Source organism: Coregonus clupeaformis, chromosome 18, assembly GCF_020615455.1.
Source record: "Coregonus clupeaformis isolate EN_2021a chromosome 18, ASM2061545v1, whole genome shotgun sequence".
In the NCBI taxonomy this organism is placed as follows: domain Eukaryota; kingdom Metazoa; phylum Chordata; class Actinopteri; order Salmoniformes; family Salmonidae; genus Coregonus; species Coregonus clupeaformis.
Genome location: NC_059209.1, coordinates 45,630,079 through 45,647,768, shown reverse-complemented (window position 1 = coordinate 45,647,768; position 17,690 = coordinate 45,630,079). Strand labels below are relative to the sequence as shown.

Here is a 17,690-nt window from a genome sequence, read left to right as displayed (position 1 = left end):
ACATCACCTCTTAATTTTTGAAAGTGGTCAAGCCTTCTTCTGGTTTATCAAAAAAGCTACCAACGTCATTTTAAAGCGACTGTAAACAGGAAAAGACCTCCGGTCTCTAAATATCTCTGGGAAAACACACGTGTGAAACAGCAGAGGGGGATTTAAAGTATAATATATGGTGGTGGAATAGCTGCTAGCTAACGTTACATTATTGAAGTTGTGCCCACATCTCAATTTTGCCCCTTTCAACATTTGAACAATGGCTCTGTTCCTTATTAATAGGTATGTTCGCTGTTTGTTGTGTGCTAACGTTAGCTTGCTTCCTTAGTTCTGGATTGATATAGTCAGCTAGCTAGGTAGCTATATGAAGTGTTTATGAAATGTTTATAAAGTGTGTTTATTGGGGACCTGAAACTAAGTACACTGACGACTATGTTTTTCACAGATACCTTGGGGATGACGGAGATGATGGCTCTAGCAACGAATCTCGAGCCAAAGCGTTGTTGGCTAAGCTTCAGAGGAAGGCCAAAGTCAAGGAGCAACAGAGCTTGTCATGCCAAGGTGAACACCAGTCAAAAACAACAGTTGAGAGTGACAGGGACACCACTGTGAAGAAGAAAAGAAAAAACAAGGGAGACAACCTCGAGGAGACTAAACGCCCAAAGAAGAGGAAAGAGCAAGTAAACCAGGATGTGTCCCCACCTGACCCTGAAGAACTTTCCGAGGGTGATAATGCACGAAAGAAGAAGAAGAAGAAGAAGGATACAAAAAAGATGCAACCGACAGAAGAGAACAAAGGTGTGTATCTATTATTTTATATCACACATTTACAGTTGAAATTGTTACATCGCTTGTAACGCCAGGGTAGTGGGTTCGATCCCCGGGACCACCCATACGTAAAAATGTATGCACACATGACTGTAAGTCGGTTTGGATAAAAGCGTCTGCTAAATGGCATATTATATGATTATTATTACATTCATAAGAATGTATTTTATATTAGTATTCCTTATTTTGTCTTTGCTTCTCTCCTTGGTCTTAGATGGGATGAAGCAGACATCTGTCCACAATAAGAATAGAAACCTGCAAGAGGCCACTGCTGCTGACAAAACAGAGCTGACAAAAAATGATGATGAAATGGTGGAGAAAATTCAGTATGACCAGTCAAAACAAGACACAGAAACAAGTTCCACTCAGACTGGTTTCACCATACTGGGAGGATTTGAGAAAAAGATTCTTCAAAAGGTACAATCTTTTGGTGAAGTGCACTAGTGCATTGATATAACTTGTAGTGGGAAATGTCTTTACAGTATGTTCATGATACATTTTATGTATTTAATATGTTAGGTAAAAAGAGTCCTGCCCAAGTGGCTTGCTGAGCCAGATGTAATCCAGAGAGACATTACAAGCAACCTAGTCCCCATCAGTGACGTCCCAGGAATTTGTACTAAACTCCAACGGAAACTTGAGAGCAATGGAATTCAACACCTCTTTCCAGGTTAGCAGGCATGAAGGATTGGAAGTTGAAATCTGTTTTACTGTCACAATATGGGGGATGGGGGGGGGGTGAAAGTACTCAACTTCTGTTGTGTCCACTTTGCAGTACAAGCGGAAGTCATCCCAGCCATTTTAGAGAGTGTGTCTCATGGTCTATTGATTGGAAGAGGGGGCTATAAACCCAGAGACATTTGTGTGTCTGCACCAACGGGGAGTGGCAAAACTCTGGCATTTGTCATACCTGTTATTCAGGTATGAATTAAACCATTACCCATATATATTTTTTTATGGAAGGTGTGTGTTTTCTTCCATTAGATAAGTCATCATTTTCTATTTTTTTTATGTCATTAGGCACTGATGGAGCGAGTTGTATGTGAAGTCCGGGTTTTGGCAGTGTTGCCCACCAAAGAGCTTGCACAGCAGGTAACTAGGGTCAAACCTTCAATCTCCATGATGGAGATAACTTGTGATTATTTTGCTTGAAAAACGTTTAAATGTTTTCTCAAACAGGTTTGCAAAGTATTCAGTTCATATGCGGAGGGCAACAGCTTGAAAGTGGTCATGCTAGCTGGTCAAAAGTCCTTTGCCGCAGAGCAGGCATCGCTCTCAGAAAACAGGTAAAGACACATTATGGTCTTTCTTCCTTGGTGGATAATGAATTATTCTATTTGTTTAAGCTTAGTTTCCTTTCATTCAAAATAGTAATTTGTGCGTAAATAACACCATGATTTTAAAGAGAAAATCAATCTGAAAGAAATATACATTTTGCTCTTTTTGCAGAGGTGGAATAAGCCACAGTTTGGCAGACATTGTTGTCGCAACCCCTGGGAGACTAGTTGATCACATCAATAAGAATGATGGTTTCAGTTTGGAACACCTCCGCTTCCTTGTGAGTCACTAGTACAGTGTCATTTTTATTTGTATGGGTGTTATGACTAACAGTATTTCAATAAAGGATTCATATTTCATTTGGTCAATATCAAACCTTCTCTGCAGATCATTGATGAGGCAGACCGGATGATTGACAGCATGCACCAGTCTTGGCTCAGTCAGGTGACCAAGGCAGTTTACAGACCCAGGAGTGGTTCTGAAGCAGTCTCAATCTTCAAGAGGACAGAGCCTGCGCCTATCACAGCAGCGAGGTAAGACCTCACTTCTCAGGATTCTTTCAGACAGTACTGGAAAATGCAGGAGGGATTTGAGAAAAATATTATTCAAAAGGTACAATGTGGTTTGTTTGTTAGTGAGAATACAAACTGTTCTGCACCAATGGATTGTGTGCTTTCATACATTATTCTAGGGTATATGCATTTCAGTGATGTAATACATCTCTGTTTTTACTTTGTGACAGCTTGTCACCGCCTCAGATGCCTCTGCAGAAGCTCCTGTTCTCAGCCACACTGACTCAGAATCCAGAGAAGTTGCAGCAACTAGGCCTGCATCAGCCCAGACTCTTCAGCTCTGTCCACAGTCAGTCAGCGACCAACCCTGAGTCTCAAGAGAGGTTCAACTTCCCACAAGGCCTGACAGTAAGTTACAAAACATCCCAGATATATTTTTTATATAATTTATCCTATATCCCAGAGCATTGTGCCATTGTTGTCTCTTTTCTAGGAGTACTATGTGCCCTGCACTCTGAGTAAGAAGCCCCTCCTCATCCTCCATTTCATATTGCGCCTGAAGTTTAGTCCCATTCTGTGCTTCACCAATTCCAGAGAAGCCGCTCACAGGTTGGTGAATCTTCACAGGCTTTCTCCTTACTGCATTATTGAATGACGATTACATGTCCACAGACATTTGATTTGCTTTCTGTTCTCTCTGACAGACTGTACCTGCTAGTGCAGCTTTTTGGTGGAGTGCAGGCAGCTGAGTTCTCCTCACGACTCTCCCCCAATGAGAGGAAGAGAACCCTCAAGGAATTTGAACAGGGAAAGATCCAACTGTGAGTATGAGTGTCTGTGAGTGCGGATAATTTAATGTCCTATTTTCTTTGCCATTCTTTGCCAAATATTTATACACTGCTCAAAAAAATAAAGGGAACACTTAAACAACACATCCTAGATCTGAATGAATGAAATAATCTTATTAAATACTTTTTTCTTTACATAGTTGAATGTGCTGACAACAAAATCACACAAAATCACACAAAAATTATCAATGGAAATCAAATGTATCAACCCATGGAGGTCTGGATTTGGAGTCACCCTCAAAATTAAAGTGGAAAACCACACTACAGGCTGATCCAACTTTGATGTAATGTCCTTAAAACAAGTCAAAATGAGGCTCAGTAGTGTGTGTGGCCTCCACGTGCCTGTATGACCTCCCTACAACGCCTGGGCATGCTCCTGATGAGGTGGCGGATGGTCTCCTGAGGGATCTCCTCCCAGACCTGGACTAAAGCATCCGCCAACTCCTGGACAGTCTGTGGTGCAACGTGGCGTTGGTGGATGAAGCGAGACATGATGTCCCAGATGTGCTCAATTGGATTCAGGTCTGGGGAACGGGCGGGCCAGTCCATAGCATCAATGCCTTCCTCTTGCAGGAACTGCTGACACATTCCAGCCACATGAGGTCTAGCATTGTCTTGCATTAGGAGGAACCCAGGGCCAACCGCACCAGCATATGGTCTCACAAGGGGTCTGAGGATCTCATCTCGGTACCTAATGGCAGTCAGGCTACCTCTGGCGAGCACATGGAGGGCTGTGCGGCCCCCCAAAGAAATGCCACCCCACACCATGACTGACCCACTGCCAAACCGGTCATGCTGGAGGATGTTGCAGGCAGCAGAACGTTCTCCACGGGCGTCTCCAGACTCTGTCACGTCTGTCACATGTGCTCAGTGTGAACCTGCTTTCATCTGTGAAGAGCACAGGGCGCCAGTGGCGAATTTGCCAATCTTGGTGTTCTCTGGCAAATGCCAAACGTCCTGCACGGTGTTGGGCTGTAAGCACAACCCCCACCTGTGGACGTCGGGCCCTCATACCACCCTCATGGAGTCTGTTTCTGACCGTTTGAGCAGACACATGCACATTTGTGGCCTGCTGGAGGTCATTTTGCAGGGCTCTGGCAGTGCTCCTCCTGCTCCTCCTTGCACAAAGGCGGAGGTAGCGGTCCTGCTGCTGGGTTGTTGCCCTCCTACGGCCTCCTCCACGTCTCCTGATGTACTGGCCTGTCTCCTGGTAGCGCCTCCATGCTCTGGACACTACGCTGACAGACACAGCAAACCTTCTTGCCACAGCTCGCATTGATGTGCCATCCTGGATGAGCTGCACTACCTGAGCCACTTGTGTGGGTTGTAGACTCCGTCTCATGCTACCACTAGAGTGAAAGCACCGCCAGCATTCAAAAGTGACCAAAACATCAGCCAGGAAGCATATGAACTGAGAAGTGGTCTGTGGTCACCACCTGCAGAACCACTTCTTTATTGGGGGTGTCTTGCTAATTGCCTATAATTTCCACCTGTTGTCTATTCCATTTGCACAACAGCATGTGACATTTATTGTCAATCAGTGTTGCTTCCTAAGTGGACAGTTTGATTTCACAGAAGTGTGATTGACTTGGAGTTACATTGTGTTGTTTAAGTGTTCCCTTTATTTTTTTTAGCAGTGTATATATACACAGTACCAGTCAAAGGTTTGGACACCTACTAATTCCAGGGTTTTTCTTTATTTTTACTATTTTCTACATTGTAGAATAATAGTGAAGACATCAACACTATGAAATAACACATAAGGAATCATGTAGTAACCAAAAGTGTTAAACAAATCAAAATATATTTGAGATTTGAGATTCTTCAAATAGCCACCCTTTGCCTTTATGACAGCTTTGCACACTCTTGGCATTCTCTCAACCAGCTTCACCTGGAATGCTTTTCCAACAGTCTTGAAGGAGTTCCCACATATGCTGAGCACTTGTTGGCTGCTTTTCCTTCAATCTGCCGTCTGACTCATCCCAAACCATCTCAGTTGGGTTGAGGTCGGGGGATTGTGGAGGCCAGGTCATCTGATGCAGCACTCCATCACTCTCATTCTTGGTAAAATAGCCCGTACACAGCCTGGAGGTGTGTTGGGTCATTGTCCTGTTGAAAAACAAATGATAGTCCCACTAAGCGCAAACCAGATGGGATGGCGTATCGCTGCAGAATGCTGTGGTAGCCATGCTGGTTAAGTGTGTCTTGAATTCTAAATAAATCACAGACAGTGTCACCAGCAAAGCACCCCTACACCATAACACCTCCTCCTCCATGCTTTACGGTGGGAACTACACATGCGGAGATCATCCGTTCAGCCACACCGCGTCTCCAACCGCCGTGGAGACGCGGTGTTCCAACCGCCGTGGTTGGAACCAAAAATCTCCAATTTGGACTCCAGACCAAAGGACACATTTCCACTGGTCTAATGTCCATTGCTCATGTTTCTTGGCCCAAGCAGGTCTCTTCTTATTATTGGTGTCCTTTAGTAGTGGTTTCTTTGCAGCAATTCGACCACGAAAGCCTGATTCACACAGTCCCCTCTGAACAGTTGATGTTGAGATGTGTCTGTGACTTGAACTCTGTGAAGCATTTATTTGGGCTGCATTTTGAGGCTGGTAACTCTAATGAACTTATCCTCTGCATCAGAGGTAACTCTGGGTCTTCCATTCCTGTGGCGGTCCTCATGAGAGCCAGTTTCATCATAGCGCTTGATGGTTTTTGCGACTGCACTTGAAGAAACATTCAAGTATTGACTGACCTTCATGTCTTCAAGTAGTGATGGACTGTCATTTCTCTTTGCTTATTTGAGCTGTTCTTGCCATAAAATGGACTGGGTCTTTTACCAAATAGGGCTATCTTCTGTATACCTTGTCACAACACAACTGATTGGCTCACTTTAACACTTGGTTACTACATGATTCCATATGTGTTAATTCATAGTTTTGATGTCTTCACTATTATTCTACAATGTAAAAAATAAATAAATAAAAACCCTTGAATGAGTAGGTGTGTCCAAACTTTTGACTGGTTGTGTGTGTGTGTGTGTGTGTGTGTGTGTGTGTGTGTATATATATATATATATAATTTTTTTTTTTCAAGTTTGATCAGCACTGATGCTGCTGCCAGAGGCATTGACATCAATGGGGTGAAATGTGTTGTGAACTATGATGCACCACAGTTCATCAGGACTTACATTCACCGGTAAGCTAGCCTATGTTTTATTTGACTGTTACACTTGTAACTGCATAGGTTGAATTGTATTTGTTGTAGCTTTTGTATACAATGTTCTTAGATGTTTTGCCTTTCTGTGCAACAATTTTTTGTTGGCACAGGGTTGGAAGAACTGCAAGAGCTGGAAAATCTGGACTGGCCTTCACATTTCTGTTGGGGGTACAGGTGAGATGGATGTATTTTTCAAACATAAGACACAAAGAGCAATGCAAATATGTGAATGTGTGGCCAAGGCTGGAATGATAGCATTGCAGAAAAGCAATATTCTCTAAACTGCATTGCTCCTGCATAAATACCATTCACATTTCAATTTAAGTAAATGTGAGTTTTGTTTAGTTGTGATTACATTACATTTTAGTCATTTAGCAGACGCTCTTATCCAGAGCGACTTAGTTAGTGAGTGCATACATTTTCATACTGGCCCCCCGTGGGAAACGAACCCACAACCCTGGCGTTGCAAGCGCCATGCTCTACCAACTGAGCTCCACGGGGCCTCACTGCCAAAACTTCCAGACAAGTTTTAATAGCTATAAAATTGCTGCTTTAGTTAAAGAACTACAGTTCCTGTATGCTAATTCTGGTTGATGTTGGTCGTTGCTATTCTATAGGAGAAAAACTTTCTTCAGATGGTGAAGGATGCAGGCAGCCCTGGTATCCACAAACAGATAGTCAAGCCTGGTAGTCTGAAGAGCATGGAACCCCACTATCAACAGACGCTACTGGAGTTGGGGAATACCATAAAGGTAGTGTAGTAGACTCAGATCACTCAAATACACTGTGAAATTCAAACGAACGGCGTGAGGACAACTATTGATCTTGTCCGTTACTTGTTGCTCTAGCATTATCGTCATCATTATGTCGCAAGTTGTCATTACTTTTAACAGTACATCTGTTTTATTTTTTTTCCCCAGGGTGAAAAGGCCAAGAAGCACGTCTAACACAGTGACTTGAGCCAATATACTGTAAGATTGTTCCTTCTACTGTTGCAGGCAAAACCAGCAGTCAGCGCGCACACAAGATTTGGTTCCCGGTGCAGACTTTTGTATGAAATTATTTTTTTTCTCAAATAAAAATGGGACATGTCAATTAATCTTTGTTTTTGATAAAACAATCCATTGGCTAGATGTTAAACACTGCTGAGCATTGATAGCAGAGTTCACATGGCCCACTGTGTGAACAATGACCTGTTGCAAAATGATAGTGACATGATTGATGTCAGTCACCAGCACATTTGTTTTCTTGGAAGTTGTGGGAACATATGTTTTTGGTTTCACATTGATTGTGGGAACAAAGCCATACGCTTCCTGACCGGTAAAACAATGTTTTTTAAACGTTCTGAGAACAGAAGTGAAAAATTACCTGTTTTGATAATGTTTATTTTCAGGTTGCATGGAGGTTCTGAGAACATTTTACTTTGGTTCCTTGAAAGTTTTCTTGGGAGGTTTTGATAATGCTCTGAAAAAATAAATTCTAGGTTATTTGAATGACTTCCTTAACTTTCACTGAATGTTAAGTAAGTGGTCATGACTTTACCACTGCTAGCTTATTTGAACTCCAAGCACAGTTCAAATGCATGGCAATTCATTTCCTTGGGCATTAATCATGCAGACATATCTTTTTTTATTGTGACAAGGCATCAGTGAGATATGAACCTATGATCTTTTGTTCTCTATCCATAGAATTAGTCCAATGCACCACCAGGAAGGAGCTAGCATGCCATGTTATTTTTAGTCTATTCAAACAGACCCCATTTCAAAGGAACCAATCGGTCATTATGATCAGGTGTGGCCAATTAGTGGGCGTGGCCAACACACCTGAGCACACTTAACAAGATAGAGGACAGTTTTGTTGATGCTGAGAATGGATTGTATGTTTTTAAATAACATTCTTATAACGTTCGCTGAATGTTACTCAAGGTTTCTTGGGGTTTTCATGGAAAGTTTTCTTAATGTTCTTGGAACAATTTGAGAACATTACTTTAAATAGAACCATGAGGAAACGTTATTCTGAAGTACTGAAATTCCCACAGAAGAACGTTGTTTCTTAACATTCTCGGAACTATTTGAGAACATTCCCAATGTTAAACCAGTCGGAGAACATTACCAAAATTGAAATGAAATGTAACCATGATTGACATTTTAGGAAACATTCTGTTAAAGTAATGAAATATCAAGAAAATAAAGTTTTTTTTTTTGTCAATTTCCTTAAATGTGCTGAGAATGTTCCAAAGCCAAGCAACTATCCTGCACCATTCCCAGAAAGTTATGGGAAGGTTGTATGCAAAATAACCATAGGTCAACCACGCTCTCACCAAGCTCTAAGAAACATATGGTTCTCAGAACTTTATGTGCTAGCTGGGTAGGGACATAAAAACAAAAACCCAATCTTATGTCTGACTAATAAGAAATCACAAAATGCCAAAATACTGAATTATTTCCTTTTATCCTGCCATCAGTTTAAACAGCACTGATCTGATTTCCCAAAGGCATTGAGGTATTAGGAGAGATTGTTCTCACTGTTATTGCTGACCTGAACTGCACATGTACAGTGGGGGAAAAAAGTATTTAGTCAGCCACCAATTGTGCAAGTTCTCCCACTTAAAAAGATGAGAGAGGCCTGTAATGTTCATCATAGGTACACGTCAACTATGACAGACAAATTGAGAAAAAAAAATCCAGAAAATCACATTGTAGGATTTTTAATGAATTTATTTGCAAATTATGGTGGAAAATAGGTATTTGGTCACCTACAAACAAGCAAGATTTCTGGCTCTCACAGACCTGTAACTTCTTCTTTAAGAGGCTCCTCTGTCCTCCACTCGTTACCTGTATTAATGGCACCTGTTTGAACTTGTTATCAGTATAAAAGACACCTGTCCACAACCTCAATCAGTCACACTCCAAACTTCACTATGGCCAAGACCAAAGAGCTGTCAAAGGACACCAGAAACAAAATTGTAGACCTGCACCAGGCTGGGAAGACTGAATCTGCAATAGGTAAGCAGCTTGGTTTGAAGAAATCAACTGTGGGAGCAATTATTAGGAAATGGAAGACATACAAGACCACTGATAATCTCCCTCGATCTGGGGCTCCACGCAAGATCTCACCCCATGGGGTCAAAATGATCACAAGAACGGTGAGCAAAAATCCCAGAACCACACGGGGGGACCTAGTGAATGACCTGCAGAGAGATGGGACCAAAGTAACAAAGCCTACCATCAGTAACACACTACGCCGCCAGGGACTCAAATCCTGCAGTGCCAGACGTGTCCAGGCCCGTCTGAAGTTTGCTAGAGTGCATTTGGATGATCCAGAAGAGGATTGGGAGAATGTCATATGGTCAGATGAAACCAAAAATAGAACGTTTTGGTAAAAACTCAACTCGTCGTGTTTGGAGGACAAAGAATGCTGAGTTGCATCCAAAGAACACCATACCTAGGGACCAGGACGACTGATCCGTGTAAAGGAAAGAATGAATGGGGCCATGTATCGTGAGATTTTGAGTGAAAACCTCCTTCCATCAGCAAGGGCATTGAAGATGAAACGTGGCTGGGTCTTTCAGCATGACAATGATCACAAACACACCGCCCGGGCAACAAAGGATTTTTTTTTCTCATTTTGTCTGTCATAGTTGACGTGTACCTATGATGAAAATTACAGGCCTCTCTCATCTTACAGGCCTCTCTCATCTTTTTAAGTGGGAGAACTTGCACAATTGGTGGCTGACTAAATACTTTTTTCCCCCACTGTATGTTTGAAGGGCCCCTTGTAGTACTTTACATTGACAAACTCTGCATCTTTTGTTTTTACTTATATTCATCTGTAGCCCAAATGTTGTTACCACACGTTTAACTATTTTATTATGATGCTATTTATAGATACTGTGGGCAGTCGGCCTACTATAGGCAACAACAGCGAAATTAGTCATTTCATTTTTTATGTTTTAACCAAATTAGGGATGCCAGATTGTGGAGGCTACTTTTCCTTACTCATGAAAATTCATCATGAATAAGGTAGCTTTTGTACATAAATATAGATCGTTCATAAATCAGAGTATGTTGAACTTTGATCTTTCAACTTTCAATAAATGCACAGTTTTTATCTATTTTAGTAACTCGAATGTGACCGATTCTTATACAATTCAAAGGGCTTTATTGACATGGGAAACATATGTTTACATTGCCACATCAAGTGAAATAGATAATAAACTACATTGAAATAAACAAAAAATGAACAGTAAACATTACACTTACAAAAGTTTCAAAGGAATAGAGACATTTAAAATGTAATATTATGGCTTTGTCTCTCTCCCTCTCTTTTCGCGAGTGTGCATGCATGTGTATGTAGAGAGCGAGAAGGCGCAAGGTGCTGCATTTGCACTGGGTTGTGCAATCCGACATGCCTGAACGGAATTCTTTATTGCGCATAGCCAGTATTTCCATTTCTTTGCCGCGTCCGGGTGAAGTCACTACCAGTCCAGTAGGCTATTTAGGGATGAGTGCATTATGATCCTCCGCGGATATATTGAACTGTTGGAAGACTGCTTATGCTCTAACTTGTATTTTATTCAGATTTAAAATCTTATTGTCGGTGATGTATACATTTAAGAGCATCACTTGAAAATCGCGAGGCAATTCATGCAATATTTTCAGTTTTCTAGTGGTAGAGCATGCGTGTGTCGAATGAAAGGAGTTAAATGAATTATTTGGACAGTTCCATGGTGCTGAAAGTATTGCTCCTATTTCACTAAGCCGCAATGGGTAAGTGACTACCAATGAAACAAACATTATAAAGATACATATTTCTATTTCATGAAAGTTATGGCGATTTGAAGCTTTGTTTCATGAAATTCCTTGATGCTTGCTTTTCCTATGCAGTGTTCAACCAGTATTGTATTATATAGGGTTTCTAATTATGTTTGAAGTGGGTAGCTTTTATAAGGTAGTTAGGCTACTCTAAAACCCAACAAAAGATTGGTCACTGAGTAATATATCTGCCATTTTATATATTTATGAATATACATTATACATATTTGAGCTCACAACTGGTACGAAATGTGAAAGTTATTCAGTGTCTGTTCTCTGCTGCTGTGCATTTATGTCTTAGAAAGAAACACCCATCACTCATAGTTTACAGGATTTTCATTGCCACTGCTAAAAGAAAATCTGGCTGAAAAATCAATTGACTCTGTCATGGACATTGCACAGTGACAGGGCACACATATTGAAATGGGGGTGTGCTTTTGTAGCCCGTTCACTCAAATCTTTTCTCATCAACAGGTTCCCTAGTTTGGGATAGTCGGCTTTCATGTCTTCTTCTCCTGGCGTCTTTTCTTCTGCTGCTCAGCAAGGGGGAGAGGATGTGCCCAGCAAGTTGTCGCTGTGAAGGGAAGATTGTTTATTGCGAGTCTGGCATCTTTCAAGACATCCCAGAAAACATCTCTACTGGATGCCAGGGTCTGTCCCTGCGCTACAACAGTCTACTGACTCTGCTGCCTTACCAATTCGCTCATCTCAACCAGCTCATCTGGCTCTACCTGGACCACAATTCCATCACCGTCATAGATAGCTTAGCCTTTCAGGGCGTGCGTAGGCTCAAAGAACTGATTCTCAGCTCCAACAAAATTACACTTCTACAAAATAAGACTTTCAATGCTGTACCAAACCTACGCAATCTTGATTTGTCCTACAACCAGCTACAGTCTCTGCAGCCAGGTCATTTCTATGGTCTGCGTAAGCTCCAAAACCTTCACCTACGTTCCAATGGTCTCAACAGGATACCTGTACGCACTTTCCTGGAGTGTCGCAACCTGGAGTTCCTGGACCTGGGTTACAATCACCTACGCACCCTTACCCGCACCACCTTCTTGGGGCTGTTCAGGTTGAAAGAGCTTCATCTGGAGCATAATAAATTTTCAAGGATACATTTTTTTCTTTTTCCACGCCTTACCAATCTACAGGTCCTCTACTTGCAATGGAACCGCATACGAGCCATCAATCAGGGCCTGCCTTGGATCTGGCATACGCTGCAGAAATTAGACCTCTCAGGAAATGACATCCAGATCTTGGACCCAGCTGTTTTCCAGTGTATGCCAAACTTACAGATACTCAATCTTGAATCCAACAAGCTGAGCAACGTGTCTCAGGACACGGTTTCAGCCTGGGTCTCCATCACCACCATTAGCCTGGTGGGTAACGCCTGGGATTGCAGCCCTACTATCTGCCCCCTGGTGACCTGGCTGAAGAACTTCAGAGGCTCAAAGGACATCAACATGATATGCAGCAGCCCCAAGTCAGTTCAGGGAGACAGAGTAATGGACATAGTGAGGAACTACACAATCTGTGTGGACATAACCGTTGTAGACCAAACCACAGCAATGATCATGAGGCAAACCACAGCCTCAGTTGTGGACACCAAAAAGCCCACCACACATCTCTCTGCCACGACCACAATAAACCAAGATCTACCTGCATCAACTGTACAAAGACTCACTCCACAACCTGTCTCTCCCATTGTGACAGACAAAGACACAACAGAATCCATACTCATGACCTCAATCTCTCCAGAATCGTCCTCATTTTTCCCAGAGCCAGAGTTTGAGCATATGGCCTTCCATAAAATCATTGCAGGCAGTGTAGCCCTATTTCTGTCTGTGTCATTGATCCTGCTGGTAATTTATGTCTCGTGGAGGCGCTACCCCAATAGCATGAGGCAGCTGCAGCAGCACTCAGTCAACCACAAGCGCAGAAAAAAGGCCCGGAAGCAGGAGCTTAACCTTAACTCTCAGTTACAAGAGTATTATTTGACTTACCATTCAAACTCTGAGACCATGGATGCATTGGTAAATGAGACAAGGGCCTGCACCTGCACGATCTCAGGATCCAGAGAATGTGAGGTATGATCTGTCAAGTCCATCCTAAAAACACGCTCTGCCTGGGGGTCAGAGGTAAATGTGTTGCACTGTAAACCTCTGAGTGAACGGAGACTGAGTTAAACGTCCATCCTCTGACTCTGTTTTTACTGTTGTTTTAAATTAAAGTTATCCATCCTAAAAACGCAGTTTACAGCTGCTTGGGAGTCAGAGCTAAATGTTTTCCACAGGGATGCACTGTACAGCTCACCATGTGCATGGTGAATGATGAAACTTACATCCTCTGTTTCACTCTTATTGTTGTTTTAAATTAACGTTAGCACATTAAGAACAAATTGATTAGATTCATTAATCCTGTTTGTGAATATAAACCTAAACCTAGTTTCTCTCAGCAGGAAAATTATCCTGCAGTAACAGGAAATGTGAATTATTTTTGTGGATTATAATTAATGGAGATTTTTGTAGGGGTTGATACAAGTTTGAAACAAGTAATAATAAACTTTAGAAGCCTTTTTAAACCTTGAATACACTACAAATGTGCATTTCCTACAGTGCAGGAAAATTCTCAGCAACAAAAGAGTGATCAAATTGAGATAGCTGTTGATTACAGATTACCCCACTTTCACTTTTGTTATCCTTGAGTGATATTGAGATCTTAGTGTTAATACTTTTATACAAGCAACTGATATACTTTATGTGTAGTCTTTTCCAATATTTAGCTCTTGTTCATTTTATGGAATTATGGTCACTGTATGTGAAATTGAATTATGTCATTAAACTTGTGAATGGTAGTTGCTAAATAATGGGTGTCATAAACATGATTACAATATTTTTTTCCTGTTTTTAATCTTCATACTGGCATGCAAAATACCAAAAAGGCCAACAGCATTAGTATGCTTTCTATTGAGGCACTTCACCATGACCTGAAACATGGTGCAACAAGACAATTTCAAATGTTATGACAAATTACATTTCTATGAAGAATGCATAACATTTTTTTTTATCCTGTCTGATCCAGCACCTTGGACAAATGTTTTATGGATGTGTGGGGTATACCACCCCACTAAGGCTATGAAAAATGCAGCCATGGACATTTGGGTTACATACTGCCCCCCTCCCTCCCTCCCTCTACTGGCAATGCCTAATTCAGCTCTCTCCATGCGGTGTCTGTTTGTGTTGGTGTGGGAGGGCCGTGTGTTCCAGCTGTGTAACAGACAAGGGAAAGAACAAGGGCAACAGCCGCTCAGCAAACATGGTCCCAAGGGTCAGGGCACTTTTGCTATTAGTAAAATGCCACCCGCCTCCGTCTGTCTTCTCCTCTCCTCCTCCCTCCCTAGTCAACTCAATATGGTCAACTCCCTCAACAGAAAGGAAAATAAATTAAAGTGGGCAAGGTGGCATGTGTGCATGTGTTAAGCCAGGCAGGATTAGGGGAATTTGGTGCCAGCGTTCAAAAGCTATTTATATCGGTGAGCTATCCTACCTAATCAAAAAGGGGTGGAATTCAGTCACAATCTTTAATTTGAGGATGATAATCCACTGCGTATTATCATCCTTCTACTGGTCCTAAACTAGAAACATGTCATTCCTCAGACTTGGAGACTCTCCTCCTGTGTGTTGTTGTGTATAGGCTGGTATAAGCAGCTACTGGACAGCTTGGTGTGTATAGAGTGTAATATTCATAATGATCACTGCTCTTGAGGCCAATAGAGACAGTTATAGCGATCTAACCACAAGTTACTCATACAAAACAGCATGTCTATACAGAAAAGTAATATAGTGAAATATGGCAGGAGGGTGATGTGTCCATGGCCATCATGTGATGTAAAGTGAATGCGAACAAACATTGAGAATGGTTGATGACCATTTCATAACAAAAGGATTTAAGTGCCCCATCACTTATTTCACTTTCTCAGTATGAGTCATGTTTTTTGTTGTTGTCTCTAGACGAGGAGGTACTGCTGGCAGCAAGATTGATATACCCATTTATTATGCTTTCAGCTGCTGCATTTATGATGAATTCCTGTTTGGAATGCAAATGGCGCCTTCGTATTTGTAGAAAAGAGCAATGTTGTAATTATGTGCATTTTAATCTGCCTTTTTAAAATTCTGATAGATGAAACACATGGTTTACGTTGTCTTGAAAACTCCAGATGGTTGTAGCACTGTATGGCTGCTATATCTGGGAAGGAGGCAGTGAAGAGAACCATCTGAGGTTTATGAGTTAGGTGTTTTACTGTAGATGGGAAACACTAATTGATGCACAGTTAATCTATGCTAGCTATGATTTCCAATTTTAGTCAACCTTTATGTGCTTAAATTATCCAGGCTATACTGTAATAAGCCTATATAGATTTTCCCTTCTTCTTCTTTGTATTACTGATTGTGTAGAGCTGGTGTTGAACATGTATAATTAATTACCCTAGACAATACTCTGTTAAAAGGCAGGAGTTATTATCTTTTGTGTCGAAAACATTCATTCACAGCCTCCAACTTGTGAATCGAAAATGTTATAGATAGAGCATTCAATTTACACTTGGGGCAAATACAGTTTGATAGGCTGTTAGTAAATGGAGAACTGTATTTTTAGAAAGGGAAAACAATTGTATTTCTCAACAACTGAGTAAGATGAACATTCCATTGCATGTTGTGGTATACTCTGGTCATATATCTTTCCTTCCAGACCTACCCATACTACAATATTCTTAACACTCGCTGCAGATGACATGACAATTAGCATTCATAATACTGCTTGTAATTAATGTAACGTTGCCTAAACACTATATCCATTCCAGAGGACTCCGAATGCCACCACGGAACCATTACATGCCCAAACCTACTGTAACCTTCATTTTAGACTGTACTACATAGATTCCAATGTCCACATGAAATCATTTGGCAGAAAATCAGTCAACGTGTCCAATGTTTCATATTATGAACTAATGTTGTATCACCATAGGATCTCTGGAGTTTGGAATTGTTTTAATTTATTTTATTAACCTCTGTTTAATGGGGGGTTCATACTATATGGAGCAACATCATGCCTCCTGGTCACCTCTGTGGCATTCACCACTCCAGAGGTTGGAAATGAACACTCTCCACTGACGTACTGTAATTGCAGCATAGAGGCCCTGGTTTTGGTCCAGTGGATCTTCATCTTCATCTCCAGCACAGATTTTGCTGTTTGTTGTTTCTTTTTGTGTTGGGTCAAACATTGTTTTTGGTTGCAGTTGTTATTACGTCTTAATGGGATCTGAAGTGAACAGGACACCCTGATTCCCCACTTTCTTATGAACCACTGGGATCTTTCCAAAATAGTGACTCACATTTAATTGAGACTACCTCCCTGATTTAAAGACCGACAACATGATTCAGTCCTACAGCCTTGCCTTCTCTCCCATCTATTTATGAACTGTGTATTGTTGTGGCTTTTTTATGTTCAGGGGGTGGAGACAGGGTTTCTATCACCAGGTCTGTGTCACGCTCTGGCTCCGGGACTGTGTAGTTTGAGCCAGGGTGTATTCATTTGGTTGTGTTGGGTATAGGGTGTGTTCATTTGGTTGTGTTTGGTTTTGGTTGTAGTGTCTTGTCTCGTCATGTGACTCCCAATCGGAGGTAACGAGTGTCAGCTGTCGGCTCGTTATCTCTGATTGGGAGCCATATTTAAACTGTCAGTGTTCACCTTAGGGGTGTGGGTTTTTGTTCCATGTTCTGTCAGTGTTACAGAGGACTTCACGTATCGTTCTTTATTTGTTGTTTTGTTCCAGGCTTTAATTAAATAAAGTCATGTTCGCTCAACGCGCTGCGCTTTGGTCTACTCATTCGTCAGACGATCGTGACAGAAAAACCCACCAAAAAAGGACCAAGCAGCGTGTCCAGGAGCAAGGAGACTGGACATGGGAGGAAGCGCCGGGTAAGGAGATCGAGAGGCTGGCGATGGCCCAGGTGGGCAAATCGTGGTCCTGGGAGGACATGCTCGGGGGCAAGGGACCTTGGGGGAGGATCAAGGCCCTGGCGAGAGAGGAGCAACGGCGTCAGCAGGGCCATCGTCGGAGGGACGAGAGGCAACCCCAAAAAGTTTTTTGGGGGGCACATGGCTTGGCGGCTGGGCAGCAGGAGGCTGCCACA

General features: G+C 41.9%; 2 protein-coding genes across 2 annotated transcripts; both read left to right on the top strand.

Moving 5' to 3' along the window:
• The first annotated feature begins 85 nt into the window (after positions 1-85).
• LOC121530858 (ATP-dependent RNA helicase DDX51) lies at positions 86-7,777 on the top strand. Its single transcript, XM_041836154.1, has 16 exons — positions 86-273; positions 437-789; positions 1,034-1,236; positions 1,339-1,489; positions 1,595-1,740; positions 1,840-1,911; positions 1,999-2,105; positions 2,269-2,377; positions 2,485-2,630; positions 2,840-3,017; positions 3,103-3,218; positions 3,314-3,430; positions 6,560-6,661; positions 6,793-6,856; positions 7,300-7,434; positions 7,603-7,777. Exons 1-16 carry the CDS (start codon positions 251-253, stop codon positions 7,627-7,629), a joined length of 2,049 nt encoding a protein of 682 aa, XP_041692088.1. The 5' UTR covers positions 86-250; the 3' UTR covers positions 7,630-7,777.
• Positions 7,778-11,157: 3,380 nt separating this feature from the next.
• On the top strand, positions 11,158-14,027 carry LOC121587335 (leucine-rich repeat transmembrane neuronal protein 4-like). The gene is made up of 2 exons (XM_041904237.1): positions 11,158-11,451; positions 11,971-14,027. Exons 1-2 carry the CDS (start codon positions 11,448-11,450, stop codon positions 13,590-13,592), a joined length of 1,626 nt encoding a protein of 541 aa, XP_041760171.1. The 5' UTR covers positions 11,158-11,447; the 3' UTR covers positions 13,593-14,027.
• The last annotated feature ends 3,663 nt before the right edge of the window (positions 14,028-17,690 follow it).

What these genes read in the sequence shown, in the direction of transcription:
- LOC121530858 (XM_041836154.1), top strand. Translation starts at nt 251, where the DNA reads ATGGCTCTGTTCCTTATTAATAG. An exon ending in TTGTCATACCTGTTATTCAG is followed by an intron (nt 1,741 to 1,839) that starts GTATGAATTAAA and finishes TTATGTCATTAG; the next exon opens with GCACTGATGGAGCGAGTTGT. An exon ending in CATTTCTGTTGGGGGTACAG is followed by an intron (nt 6,857 to 7,299) that starts GTGAGATGGATG and finishes GCTATTCTATAG; the next exon opens with GAGAAAAACTTTCTTCAGAT.